Here is a 12850-nt window from a genome sequence, read left to right as displayed (position 1 = left end):
GAGCGGGGCGGGGGACAGAGGAGGGTATTTAAAGGAGCCTAATGAAGCTAGATGCCCAAATCCCGTTGAAATTCAATGAGCCTAACTCCCTTAAATTCCCTTTGAAATACCAGCCATGATATTGTTTCCAAATACAGGTAATATCTGTTGGTGAAAGAATTAAAGACCACCTCTGGGGAGCTCAAAAGCGTGTCTCTTTCACCCACAGAAGTTGATCCAATAAAAGATATTACCTCCCCCACCTTGTCTCACCTATAACATGTCCATTTGCACATACCCTCCCTTCACAGAGCTGCTGTGAGAATTAATGTTTGCAAAGTGTGCCGGGAGGAAGGTGCTCAGATACTAGGGGGATCGGAGCCATAAAGGAATCTAGCTAAATTCAATTATTTCTAAGTATTATTATTAGATTAGGCAAACTATTGTTGGATTTTGCACGTGAATGATTGCAGCAAGCCTATTAGAAAAGATATTTTTGCATGTGAGCTGAGGCCAGGCAACTTGTGTCATTTGTGGCTTAAAGCTGAAAAGGATCTGAATAACGGCATCCATTCAAAGCTAGTGTAGTCATTCATTTGCAATAGATTAAAGCCTCCTTCTGTATATATACACAACCAAGGCTGCTTTATTAGCTATCAGTTTTCCTGTATGTTCAATCTCTCTGTTCCGTCATCTCATTTTTAAAGTACAGTAAATTCCAATGGAACTAGAAGGGTTTTTTTTAATAATCTTTTTATACTTAAAAAAAACCTATTAGACTCGTATTGCATTTTTCTCCCTGTATTCTCCCCAAAGCCCACGGTTAATGAGAAGAAATCAGTTTATTGCACTAGCTGGCACCTCTGTGCTGAAATGGCAGGATTCTTTGGTTACCGAGCCATTTGCTGCTTAATTGAAATTTTTTCTCCAGACTAATTTCCATGCAGAGGCTCTTTTTGAATGCAGATGTATAGTCCAGGATTGATCACCCCCCTCCATACACACTTTTTCTCCTGAGTTTGCAAATTAAGGATACAATTTTTTTTAAAGCAACCCATCCCGTTGTCCAATCTCATCTGAAACCTTGGTTTGGGGTGGGGCTATTTGCTAGATCAGACATGGGAATCAGGGTCAGACAATTTAGTCTGAAATACACCTCTACCCCGATATAACGCGACCCGATATAACATGAATTCGGATATAAGGCGGTAAAGCAGCGCTCCGGGGGGGGCGGGGCTGGTGCTCCGGCGGATCAAAGCAAGTTCAATATAACGCGGTTTCATCTATAACGCGGTAAGATTTTTTGGCTCCTGAAGACAGCGTTATATCGAGGTAGAGGTGTATATGAAAACTAGATATACTCTATTGTATAACCTATAGCTCAGGTTAGATTTAGATTGAGAGAGGATTAAAGCATAGAGGTTGTAAAGGAGCCGAGTAGATAAACAACCTCCTAATTTCATATTCCAGATCACTTCTGGTCATAAATTTTCTCCCCCGTCAGCAGACCAACATCTTTACTGCTGAAATAGAACAAAAACAAATTTAAGGCAAAAAAAACCCAGCCATCGCAATCTGCAGAAAATTATTCCATTAATAATCTTCTGGAGATCAAACGTTGTGTTCATGAAGGTTAAAGGCCTAGAAACTGAAACCCTGCTCTTAATTATTTGCCAGCCATTAGAGACAAGAGTCAATGCAATGCTATCTCCCCTTATACACAGGCATATTATATGCACCTTAAATCACCAGTGTCCCCTGACCCATCAGGATATATAGCATGTTGTTTTAGATGTTAGTAAACCTCCATTTTGTTCTGGGTAATGATAGTAAATTAACCTCACGCCATGCCAATCTAGGAGTTTTGGTTTTGGAGAGAGCAGTCCAAAGATGGTTTGTGCTGTAACCATTTAACCCCTGGTCAGTGTGGGCTTGGTGCCGCCCCACCATGCCCCGTCCTCAGAGGATTTGCATCTGTGACAGCCCACAGAGCCAGAACTGGCTCATTAACTCAGGCTGCAGAGACTCACACTTTTAGCTCTGGAGGTCCCAGGTCTAATCCCCAGTGTAACAACCAAGATGGCAGCCACCATGCCATCAATATTAGCATCTGGTAACGTCAATTACCGAGCAGGAGGAAATGGAGACGATGTTCACAGAGACTTCCAAGCACCATTCCAAGGGGCGTTCAAACATCAGATGAAGAGCCCAATCTAATACTTCATAGAGTCGAGGGCCAGGAGGGACCATGGTGATCATCTAGTGTGACCTCTTGCAGGACATAGGCCCTAGGACATCCCCGAATTAATTCTCTTTGAACTAGAGCAGCCCTTTCAGAAAAACATCCCAACTTGATTTCAAAATTGCCTGTGATGGAGAACCCACCATGACCCTTGGTCAATTGTTCCATTGGTGAATTACCCTCACTCAGTTTGAGTAAATGTTGAGGAGTCCCCTGAGCGTAGAGAAAAATCATGCTCCCTCTATAAATATATCATAAAATAACAGTAACTCCCAACCCCTGTCGACATCCTGATCCTGGAAAACAGTCAGATTTGCACAGGACACAACTACTACCACAGTCCTTTCCCTTCACCAGACAAGTGACAACTACCTCCCATCAGTGTGCCCCTCTCACTAATAATCCAGTAGGAGGTGCCTTACTGCCACATTTATCTTACTATGGGGTCAAATTCAGCCCTGCGCAGAGGGTCAGCACAAAACCCAGACACCCATTGAGCTCTACTTGGGGCATTTAAGGGGCACGTTGGTCTGGTACTGGCCATCTGCATGGGGGTAAATTTCATTCATTGCTCTCAGAGTCCCAACCTGTGTCCTCATTTGGAAAGCAGGATTCTCTGATGAACACGCAACTCTTCCCGCATCAGGACCAGCCAGGTGCACTACATTCCCTCCCCACTGCCATGAAAACAGACACCCACCAATGTCAAAATACAGAACTCAAGGATTTACTGTGCACAGGAATACAGGGCACATTACGGCAGCATCTAGGATGAAATATTAGCTCATTTCTATCTTGGAAATTAAATCTTATTGCAAACTTGAAAGTATAGATTCTAAGGTTTATTCCCTCTGGGTGAAATTCATCCCTGCGTGGATAGCAGTAACAAGGGGTAGGCCCCACTTAAGCCCTACCCCGAGGACTTCAGTAGGATTTCAGTGGTATACAGCTCTTGAAGGTTTAAATGGAGTTAACTGGTGCATAGGCCTTGGGCTAGGCCTCTTCTCGGGGGTGAATTTCACCCCTTATGGGACAACTGATGACTTCACTTATTCCATCCTAGCAAGTCACCAAGTTGTCCATAAGTGGCCTCATCCAAGGCCTATGCACCAGTTAACGCCACTTCAGCCTTCCAGACCTGCACACCACTTAAATCTCAATAAGACTGTGGTCCTTGCCTTCCCCACCCTCAAAGTCCTATCTGACGAGGCGTATCATTCCAGTGTTAGACTCTGCCATGCTCCAGGCCCCTGGCAGTGAAAGACCATGGGGGTATCTCAAACTCAGATCCCTGCATTGCAGAGAACTTCATCTGCATTGGCCAGAAAGTGTGGAAGATAACAAAGTCCCTTCCCCTACCATCCCAGAGTTCTTCATGAACTATGAAGCCATTCAACACCTATTCAAGCCAATGAGAGTCGTGCAGCTGAAATCTCCCCTGAGAATGTCAGAGCACTGTACGTGCTCCTATGCTATTTGCTATGTAATTACATGGTAATATGGTGGCCTGTAATAAAACTAGGCTAATCTCCAAGTGTCTTTTCCCACTGGGGTTCGGTGCTGGAGGTCACACTTCTGATTTAGTCAGACGCCAAGGGTCCGTACCTACATTAGCAACAGGATTTTGTTCATTCGTCATCTCAACGGTACTTGGGATTCTATATTCAGAGATGTTTGGGCTTGGCAAACAAATTAGCAGAGACCAGCCTCATTAAGAATCCACAGAGATATCTGGCCTATCTTGCAGTGGGAACGAGGCACTGACTGCTCTGCCTACAGATCCCCAGCCCTGCACAACATGGGACACAGTCTCTATAAATGCTACAAACTAAACCTTTCCTTTCTTTTCAATCACTCAGCCTGGCAGCTTCCAAAGAAGCCGAAGCAGCAGCACGGTCTACTTCCAAACCCATGTCCCCCTCGGATTTCCTGGATAAGTTGATGGGCAGAACCTCAGGATACGATGCCAGAATCAGACCAAATTTTAAAGGTAGGCACAACCCAGCTATTTTATTTTGTTTGTTTCAGGACAAAGTTTACATGCAACCCCATGAATGTCTTCCCAGTTGAAAATGAAGTACAAATACTTCCTATGTACATCTTCCATGCTTTGGGACCCCCAAAAGCCTTTTACTAACTTGTTATAGCACCGTATATAAAGGAATCAGTTTGTTTCCAACTGAAGTGCAGCTACCTCTGGAGTGGAATGTAATGGCTTTCAAGCGGTACACTCAGCAACACTGAACACCAGGTAAAGGTAGAGCACAAAGATGAAAATTACACCCAATTGAAACTGCAGAGGACATCTAGGTGGGCAGAATATAACTCCCTAGATCATGGGGTCATAACCAAGCTACCCATCCCCATATTACTGAACAAGAAAGAGGGCCTGTCTAGATGCCAGCTAGATTGGAGCAGAGGGCCCAGGAATGGAAACAGGGTCTCTTTATAGAAAGGGCTATGAACCAGGGTGTTGGAATATATATGGTGAATGGGTATGAAATGACCATGTTATTTCAAAAGCGGTGAAGCCATAAGAGAGTTACATGGGTTGTCCTAAATGAGTGCTGATGGAAGCCTTTAGCCCACGCTTCCCCGTCATGCATGTCAAGTATCATATATGTCATATCTGCCACATTACATAATTATTATTTTAGAGTTTAAAAAAAATCATTGGGATTCTTTTTCATATTCCACCTCTTGGAAAGCCAGGTGCCTTGGTTACAGAGGGTACGACTATGCTACGAAAACACCCCACGGCCACAAATCTCAGAGCTTGGGTCAACAGGCTCGCGGGGCTCACGCTACAGGGCTAACAGCAGCAGTGCTGACGTTCAGGCTTGGTATGGAGCCTAGGCTCCGAAACCCAGCAAAGAGGGCAGGTCTCAGAGTCAGGGCTCTAGCCTGAACGGGAATGTCTATGCTCCGAGTTTTAGCCCCATAGCACAAGCTCTGCCAGACTGAGGCTGCTACAGGTGTTTTTTGCAGTGTAGACAAACCCAGACAGTCTGTCTGAACAAGGCTCAAAGGGAGCCTTAACTACCTCTAAAAACAACTTCAATGTTGCAGTTTGTAAGCCCAATAGCCTGGGGTTTTCCGGGGCTAGGAATGACAGCTGGGCCCATTGGGAAGCTGGAAATCTCCCTTTCCAAGGGGATAAAGTCCTGCTTCTAGCTCTGTAGGATACAAGATTGCAGCCATTAAAGTCATGATGTTTTTATGAAGAGAAAAGTCATCCGTGATGCAAGACCTCATCCCTCCTGTCTTGGCGCAAGGTTTTTTATTGTTATGGTGAGGAAGGAGCAATTCCACATCAGGGGAAATAAGAAAAGCTTTCTTGTGGCAGGATGGTTTTTTGAAAGGGAGCTATTTGAAGATGCAGAGCGGCTTGGCAAATTAGATTAAATCCCAGGGCAGCTGGGTGAGTGGGCGGAGAAGTGAGGCAGTGAAAAGAGCAGGGAAATGTAGCTTGATCACAAGACTCCCCTTTATCGCATGGATGGCCATAGCTCCCTATGTGCAGTGGGGGGCTGGCAGGAAGGGGGGCGGTATTAGAGGTATTGTGAGGTATACACACACTTCTGTGAACGGTGTCCTGGACTTCCCAAAGGCTCAGAATGGTCAGGACCTTGGTCACTCGGCTTATCTAAAAGACGGCACCAGCAATGTAGCCATCTCATCCTCCTAAGCCACCAGTCTATACTCAGCTATTAGTTCAGTGCTGAACCACAGGGAGGAGCGCCACCTACTGCTTGTGATAAGCACTGAGGTTTAGAGCAGGTAAATGCAGGACAGAACATTCCCTCTGAGAGGCTGGAGTAATCACACAGGCCTGTCGTTGCATTTGATTTAATGCCACATCCGCCTGTGTGGTTGGTTGATTTCATTTATTCCCGTCCTTCTTTGTTATTTGGGATATTCAGACACAAACAGGTTCTTTGCAGCTTAAGATTTCATCGGTTCCAGTCTTTTACAGCTCACCTGCAGTCACCCTGCTCTGGCTGTAGCATTATAGCTGTGGAAATGCCCTGGCAGAGCGCTGTGATTTCAAGTGGAGAAGCAGGCGCTGGAGTAGATTAAGGGCCTGATTCTCATTTAAACAAGGGCCCATTTACGCTGGCCGTGCGAGTGGAAATGAAATTTACACTGTGCGAAGAGCGTAAAAAGACCTTAATGCAAATAAGAATCAGGCCCTAACTGTTAAACAGGAAAGATCTTGTTTCCAGACAACCTCAAAACCTTATAGAGTGGGTCAGTGTTATAGCGAACCCTGTCCCATCAAACCTTTGAGCATCCACCCATGCAAACTATGGTTCCCCAGATGCCAGCTGGGTTGGGCTCTCAAAAAGTGTGGCAGCCAACACAAGGGAAGTCTTTATTAGGCTTTGTCCTAACCGATAAAGAGGAACTGATCATAGAACTAAAAATTAATGGTAGCTTAGGTACAAGTGAACGTGACTTGATCAGATTTATAATGTGCAAGCAGAATAAAGTCCCGACCAGTAATATATATGCACTTGGTGCTTTAATAGGGCCAATTTCACAAAGCCAATTATGAGTCAAATGAGCTGGGAGGAAGAATTTAATCAGAAAAAAAAAAAAAGAATGACAATTGGGAATAATTTAAGAACACCTTATTAGTTGCCCAAAAAGCCACATTCGAGGAAGAAGGCTGTACTGATTAAAAAAACAACTTGGCTTAGAAGGGAAGTGAAGGCAGCTATAAAAAATAAAAAATAATAGATAACAAATGGAAGAAAGGGGAAATTGTTAGTCATGAATATAAATCAGAAATGGGAATTGTAGAAAATTGATAGAGGAAGCCAAGGGACACATGGAGAAGTCTATGGCCAGCAGAGTTAAGGACAATGAGGAGTTTTTTTAAAATGTATCAGGAACAAAAAGAATCCTGACAATGGTATTGGTCCATTACTAGATGGAAATGTTAGAATTACCAATAATAATGCAGAAAAGGCAGAAGTGTTCAGTAAGTATTTCTGTTCTGTATTTGGGGACAAAAACAGATAATATAGCCTCATCACATGGTGATAACATTCTTTCCGTTCCACTTAATATCTCTGGAGGTTGTTAAACAGAAGCTACTAAAATTAAATATTTTTAAATTAGCTGGTCCACACAACTTACATCGAAGACTTTTAAAAGAGCTGGCTGAGGAGCAGGCTAGACTCTTAATGTTGATATTCAACAAATCTTGGAGCACTGGGGAAGTTCCAGAAGACTAGTGGAAGAAAAATTGGGGGAGTGGTAAATGATGAAGAGAACAGGTCATTGATTCAGAGTGATCTGGATCGCTTGGTGAATGGGGCACAAGCAAACAATATGCATTTTAATACAGCTAAATGTAAATGTATACATCTAGGAACAAAGAATGTCAGCCACGCTTGCAGGATGAGGGACTCTATCCTGGGAAGCAGTGACTCTGAAAAAGATTTTGGGCTCTTGGTGGATAATCAGCTGAACATGAGCTCCCAGTGTGATGCAGTGGCCAAAAAAGAGTTAATGCAATCCTTGGATGCATTAACGGGGGAATCTCCAGTAGGAATAGAGAGTTTATTTTACCTCTGTATTGGGCACTGGTGCAAATGCTGGAATCCTGTGTCCAGTTCCGGTGTCCACAATTCAAGAAGGATGTTGATAAATTGGAGAGGGTTCAGAGAAGAGCCATGAGAATGATTAAAAGATCAGAAAACATGTCTGATAGGGATAGACTCGAGGAGCTCAATCAATTTAGCTTAACAAAGAGAAGGTTAAGGGGTGACTTGGTTACAATCTATAATTATCTACATGGGGAACAAATATGTAATAACGGGCTCTTCAATCTAGCAGAGAAAGGGATGGCCTGATCCAATGGCTGAAAGTTGAAGCTAGACAAATTCGGACTAGAAATAAGATGTCCATTTTTAATGATGTGAGTAATTAACCATTGAAACAATTTACCAAGGGTCCTGGTGGATTCTCCATCACTGACCATTTTTAAATCAAGATTGGATGTTTTTCTAACCGCTCTGCTCTGGGGATTATTTTGGGGAAGGTCTATAGCAGGTGTTATAAAGGAGATCAGACTAGATGATCGCAATGGTCCCTATGAATTTGCAGCTGCTGCTTCCGTGAAGCCAATTTGTAACATGACTTGAGGGATTGTGAGGGGACATCATGACCTAGGGGAATGATCTGTTCTGTGCGTCCTGTGGCAACACAAGTGGCTATTCAAAAGCAAACTGTCCTGTACTGTAGCATCTTCTGCTCCCTGCTGTGCTGGAGCCCTCATCGACTGCAGGGCCTGAATCCCAGGGACCCTGCCTCAATCTGAGAAGTGCGGGAAAGGAGCACTGCCATTGCTCTTCAGTTATGTTCCTCGAGAGTAGGATTTTGTCTCCTCTTCGTTGCATGCAGCACCATGCACACTACTGATGCTCAGCAAACAATAAATAATCACCCTCTTCCCCTGAATGAACCTAGTAAGAACGACACCCGGGTAATAAAGTATGAAAATAGGATTCGGGACCAGAATGGTCTCCCAGCAGCAGGTTCCGCAAATCTTCATTACAAGGGCCCAGTGAACTCTCACGAATAATTCAGCTGAGCCCGGTGCTCAGATACAAAGGTGGGGAATGTGGGATAAATGGCTAGACAGATGGATGCCACCAGCCCAGTGGGTGACAGCCTGGGACCGTAGCCTCCTGTATGATAAAAGCAGGGCCACTCAGCTGACTCCCTGGTTCCAATCTACTGGCTACATTTTCATAAGCTCAGGAAGGGTCGCTTTCCTGCCCCCATTGAAGCCAATGGGAGCTTTGCTCATAGACTTAAGGAGAAACAGTGTTAGATACTTAAGAGGCCCACTTCACCACTGCCCTGGGCATTGTATAGTCATTTATACCAGAGCAAAATGCCACCAATTCCAAATTGTAGCATTTTACACTGACTTTGCACTGGTGCACGTATTCCCCAAGGTCCTGGGAAATGGTGAATTGGTCCATAAATTATGGGATTTGTTAGATTTTTTTTTCTAAACATCTTTTCTAAGGGCTTGTCTACACATGAAAGTTCATTCGGATTAAGGGAGGGTGTTTGAATTTAAAGAAGAATAGTTATTCCTACTTAATGCCCTGTGTGGATGCTCTCATTCTGAAGTAAGGCATTCTTAGAGATGGGGGGAAATTTCAGCAAATAGTTAGCTTTTCATTTTAAAAGACATTATGTTTCAAAATGTGGGGGGGGGTTTAAATCACCAAAAAAAATCACATAAAAAGTGGAAAAAGAAAACCACAAAAAGTAATTGAAAAAAAAAAGTCATTTCACGTAAAAAAAAATAATAAAACCCTTTGTTTTGGGCTGAGCAAAATATTTCCTTCAACTCAATAAAATTTTTGATTTTTTTCAATTTGGTTGGGGGGAAAAAAAACCCAAAATCAGTTTCTGTTTCCACGGAGCCAAAGATTTTTCCTGATTTTTTGGTTTGGCCCCCAATCAGAAAAAATCAGTTATTCACTCATCACAATAAATATTCCTGAATAGCTCTTACAGTGGCTATTGTTCATTTCTAAACTCTCCTTTCCAGGTTCTTTGTCCTTGACTGTTCCCCCAGACAAACCAGGACCTGCAATCGCAAAGCCACTGTCTGTTAGATTTTAATTTCTGTTGCTTATTTTTGTCCCTTACCATCAGGTCTTTTTTTCTCTCCAGGAATAATTGGTCTGTGATAATGCAAAACTCCTACAAGCAATTAATCATTGCAACAACTCCTGCAGTCCAGTTGCAAGCACTAGCTCTATCCCAGGTTTTCACATTCAGATGCTTGCATTAAGAACATCCCCGGGGTGACCAGCAAAAGGCAACACCTTCCGTAATACCAGTGAAACAACACAGGGTTAAAAAATGCTTCACTGGAACTTCTTACCACCATGTTGCACACACAAAAGAAATTAAACTTTAATATTTAATGAAATATATATATTATCCTTCTGCTGAAGGCTGCTGTATTGTAATTTTATTCGGGATAATTTAATTTCAGATTTATTTCAATGAACTACACCTTCCCCATGGGGGCAGTTTACTTGCTTAGTCTCCCACACATAAATCAGTATCCAATTTATATGGAAGTCACAGCCGCAGCTTTGCAGAGCTTGGGGTTGTAGCTCTCTGAGCACGTCATTTAAATTAACTGGCAGTAACTCATAAAGGCACTTTAATGGTTTCGATTGAAAATAATACCAAGACTGTGCTGGATCGATCGTTGGGGAGGTTAAGAGTAAAAAAGGGGGAAGATTATGGAGGAGCCACATACAGTTTGGACATCTCCTTGAAGTCACACTTCCATCTTGAGAATAGGAAGCAGCATCTGCGTTTTGTTTGAATTTGGGGGAATAAAGTTAGTACCCAGGAAGGTTAGAGTCTGATAGTGCTAGTTAGATCCACCGCATCCTTTCCATCCATCCATCCATCGCCCCCTTTCCCCCACAGCCTTGCCTCTGTCATGAACTGCAGTACCTTTCCCTGCTGTTCCAGGCCTGGATTCCTGCACAGCTGTGTTCCACCCCAGAGGTGGCTGCATTTTAGTGAAGAGATTCCCAGCTATCCATATAGGTTTTGGTTGTCAGAGGTGCTGAGTACTCACAGTTCTCATTCGCTTCAATTGGAGCTGCAGGTGCTGAGCACCTCTGAAAATCAAGAAAGCAAAATTTTTCTCTTAGATCCAGAGGGTAGATGTTGCTTCACATTCGGCTACACTAACATACGTGTCAGTGAGGAGTTCCACGTGGACTGGCGAGAGTCAAAGAGCAGAGCAGAAATCCTTCATGTACATCAGAGGAGAACGTTGCCCATGCAGTCGTTTATCATGTTAGTTTAGCATTTCGCGCGCAGTCCCCTTTGGGGTGAAAGGCTCCACACACACGCCAGAGATTATGGATTATTTGCTAGTGTCATCACCTACACTTTTGAGCCTGGTGTTTTAGCAGCAGTTACACACACACACACACACACACACACTTTGTTCTTTTACAGATGCCCTTGAGTTTGATTCTGGGAAACCAGTCACTCACTTCCCAACCCAATCAGAGCATTACAGAAGGAGCAAACTGAGCACCACCAAACGGCAAGAGGAATATCCTAGACATGTGCTTTGCATAGTGAGTTCACCCAGCCACTAAAGGGTTGATTAGCTCCATGTCCATTTCACATGGGCTCCTTCAAACACTGGGATGTCAGCTATGTTTCTCTTGGTTGAGAGGGGCTGGTAACAGGGAAAAGATACATTTGTGCATGTGCTGTTCTAGCCTGTACCTGCGTTAACTAGTCTGGAGAGGGAGCAGTGCAGATTGAGAGCTGCTGTTGAGTTGGCAGAGAGCTGTCCAGAAGCTGGCAAGAAGACAACCGTTTGGATTTCTGGGAATCTTTACAAAGAAACTCCTAATGACGCTGCCTAGCACTTATGCAAAGCGAGGTGGCTGTGTCTCTGCAAAGCTGCCCTTGCTCAGTAAGAGGTATAAAGCTTTAGAAGGGGACAGGACAGAAAACAACAGGCTCTGCGATCAGGAAATTCCATTAATTTCTACACAGGAGGGAGTTTACATTGATTACAGACCACAAGCTTCTTGTTAAAATCATTGGGCCAAAAAGGAGCATTTCATCTTTTAGCAGCTGTTGGATCGCAGATGTGGCCTCTGATGCTTCACTTCTCCTCCCCTTATCATCAAGTATAAGCCATCTGACACCATCAGCAGTGCTAATACATCATCCTGGTAGCCAATAGGGATTTTAAAAAACCCACAACCACCATATGCCATTTTCCTTTTTTCCCCCCCGAAGACTGCCCCACATGAAGCAGTTACAGCTGAGACTGAAAATAAGCCCAGTTTAAAGAAACCAGAAATGCATACGTTAGATGTCTGTGAACGACTTATGTAGGGAGAGCTGTCAGGGCACAGAGAAGTACCTGCGACTCCTGCTTCAATGACAGGGTTGTTTGCGATGGTGGGGGGCAGGGCTCAAAAGCCCTGTGGCTCACTTCCAGTTTGTCTTATGTTACTAAAAGTTCATGCTTCAGAGTTTCCCCTGGCCAACCAGCAGGAGGGTCAGGAAGGGATTTTTCCCTCCTCAATGTATTATGTGGGGGTACAGAGTTGGATGATGCGTGCCAACAAGACCTGGATATGCCCGCCACTTAGGGTTGCCAGCTGTCTAAACACACAAACCCAAACACCCTTGCCCCGCCCCTTCCCCGAGGCCCTGCCCCTTCTCTGAGGCCCCGCCCTGCTCACTCCATCCCCCCTCCCTCGCTCGCTCTCCCCCACCCTCACTCACTTTAACCAGGCTGGGGCAGGGGGTTGGGTTGCGGGAGGGAGTGCAGGCTCTGGGATGGGGCTGAGGGGTTTGGAGTGTGGGAGGGGGCTCCAGGCTGAGCCTGGGGCGAGGTGAGGGGTGCAGGCTCTGGGAGGGAGTTTGGGTTTGGGACGGGGCTCAGGGTTGGGGCAGGGGGTTGGGGTGTGGGAGGGGGTTTGGGGTGCTGGCTCCAGGAGCGGGCTCAGGGCTGGGGCAGGAGGTGTGGGCTCTGGGAGGGAGTTTGGGTGTAGGAGGGGGCTCCAGGCTGGGGTTGAGGTGCAGGAG

General features: G+C 44.7%; 1 protein-coding gene across 1 annotated transcript in view; it reads left to right on the top strand.

Annotated features, from left to right (window-relative positions):
* The first annotated feature begins 4039 nt into the window (after positions 1–4039).
* Positions 4040–12850, top strand: part of GLRA1 (glycine receptor alpha 1) — a 42138-nt gene continuing 33327 nt past the window's right edge. Inside the window, exon 1 of the mRNA XM_065409996.1 lies at positions 4040–4211. Coding sequence (XP_065266068.1) covers positions 4040–4211 — 172 coding nt within the window. The remainder of the gene's footprint in view (positions 4212–12850) is intronic.

This window comes from Emys orbicularis, chromosome 8 (genome assembly GCF_028017835.1).
Source record: "Emys orbicularis isolate rEmyOrb1 chromosome 8, rEmyOrb1.hap1, whole genome shotgun sequence".
Classification (NCBI taxonomy): Eukaryota; Metazoa; Chordata; order Testudines; family Emydidae; genus Emys; species Emys orbicularis.
This window is presented reverse-complemented; position numbering and strand designations above follow the sequence as displayed.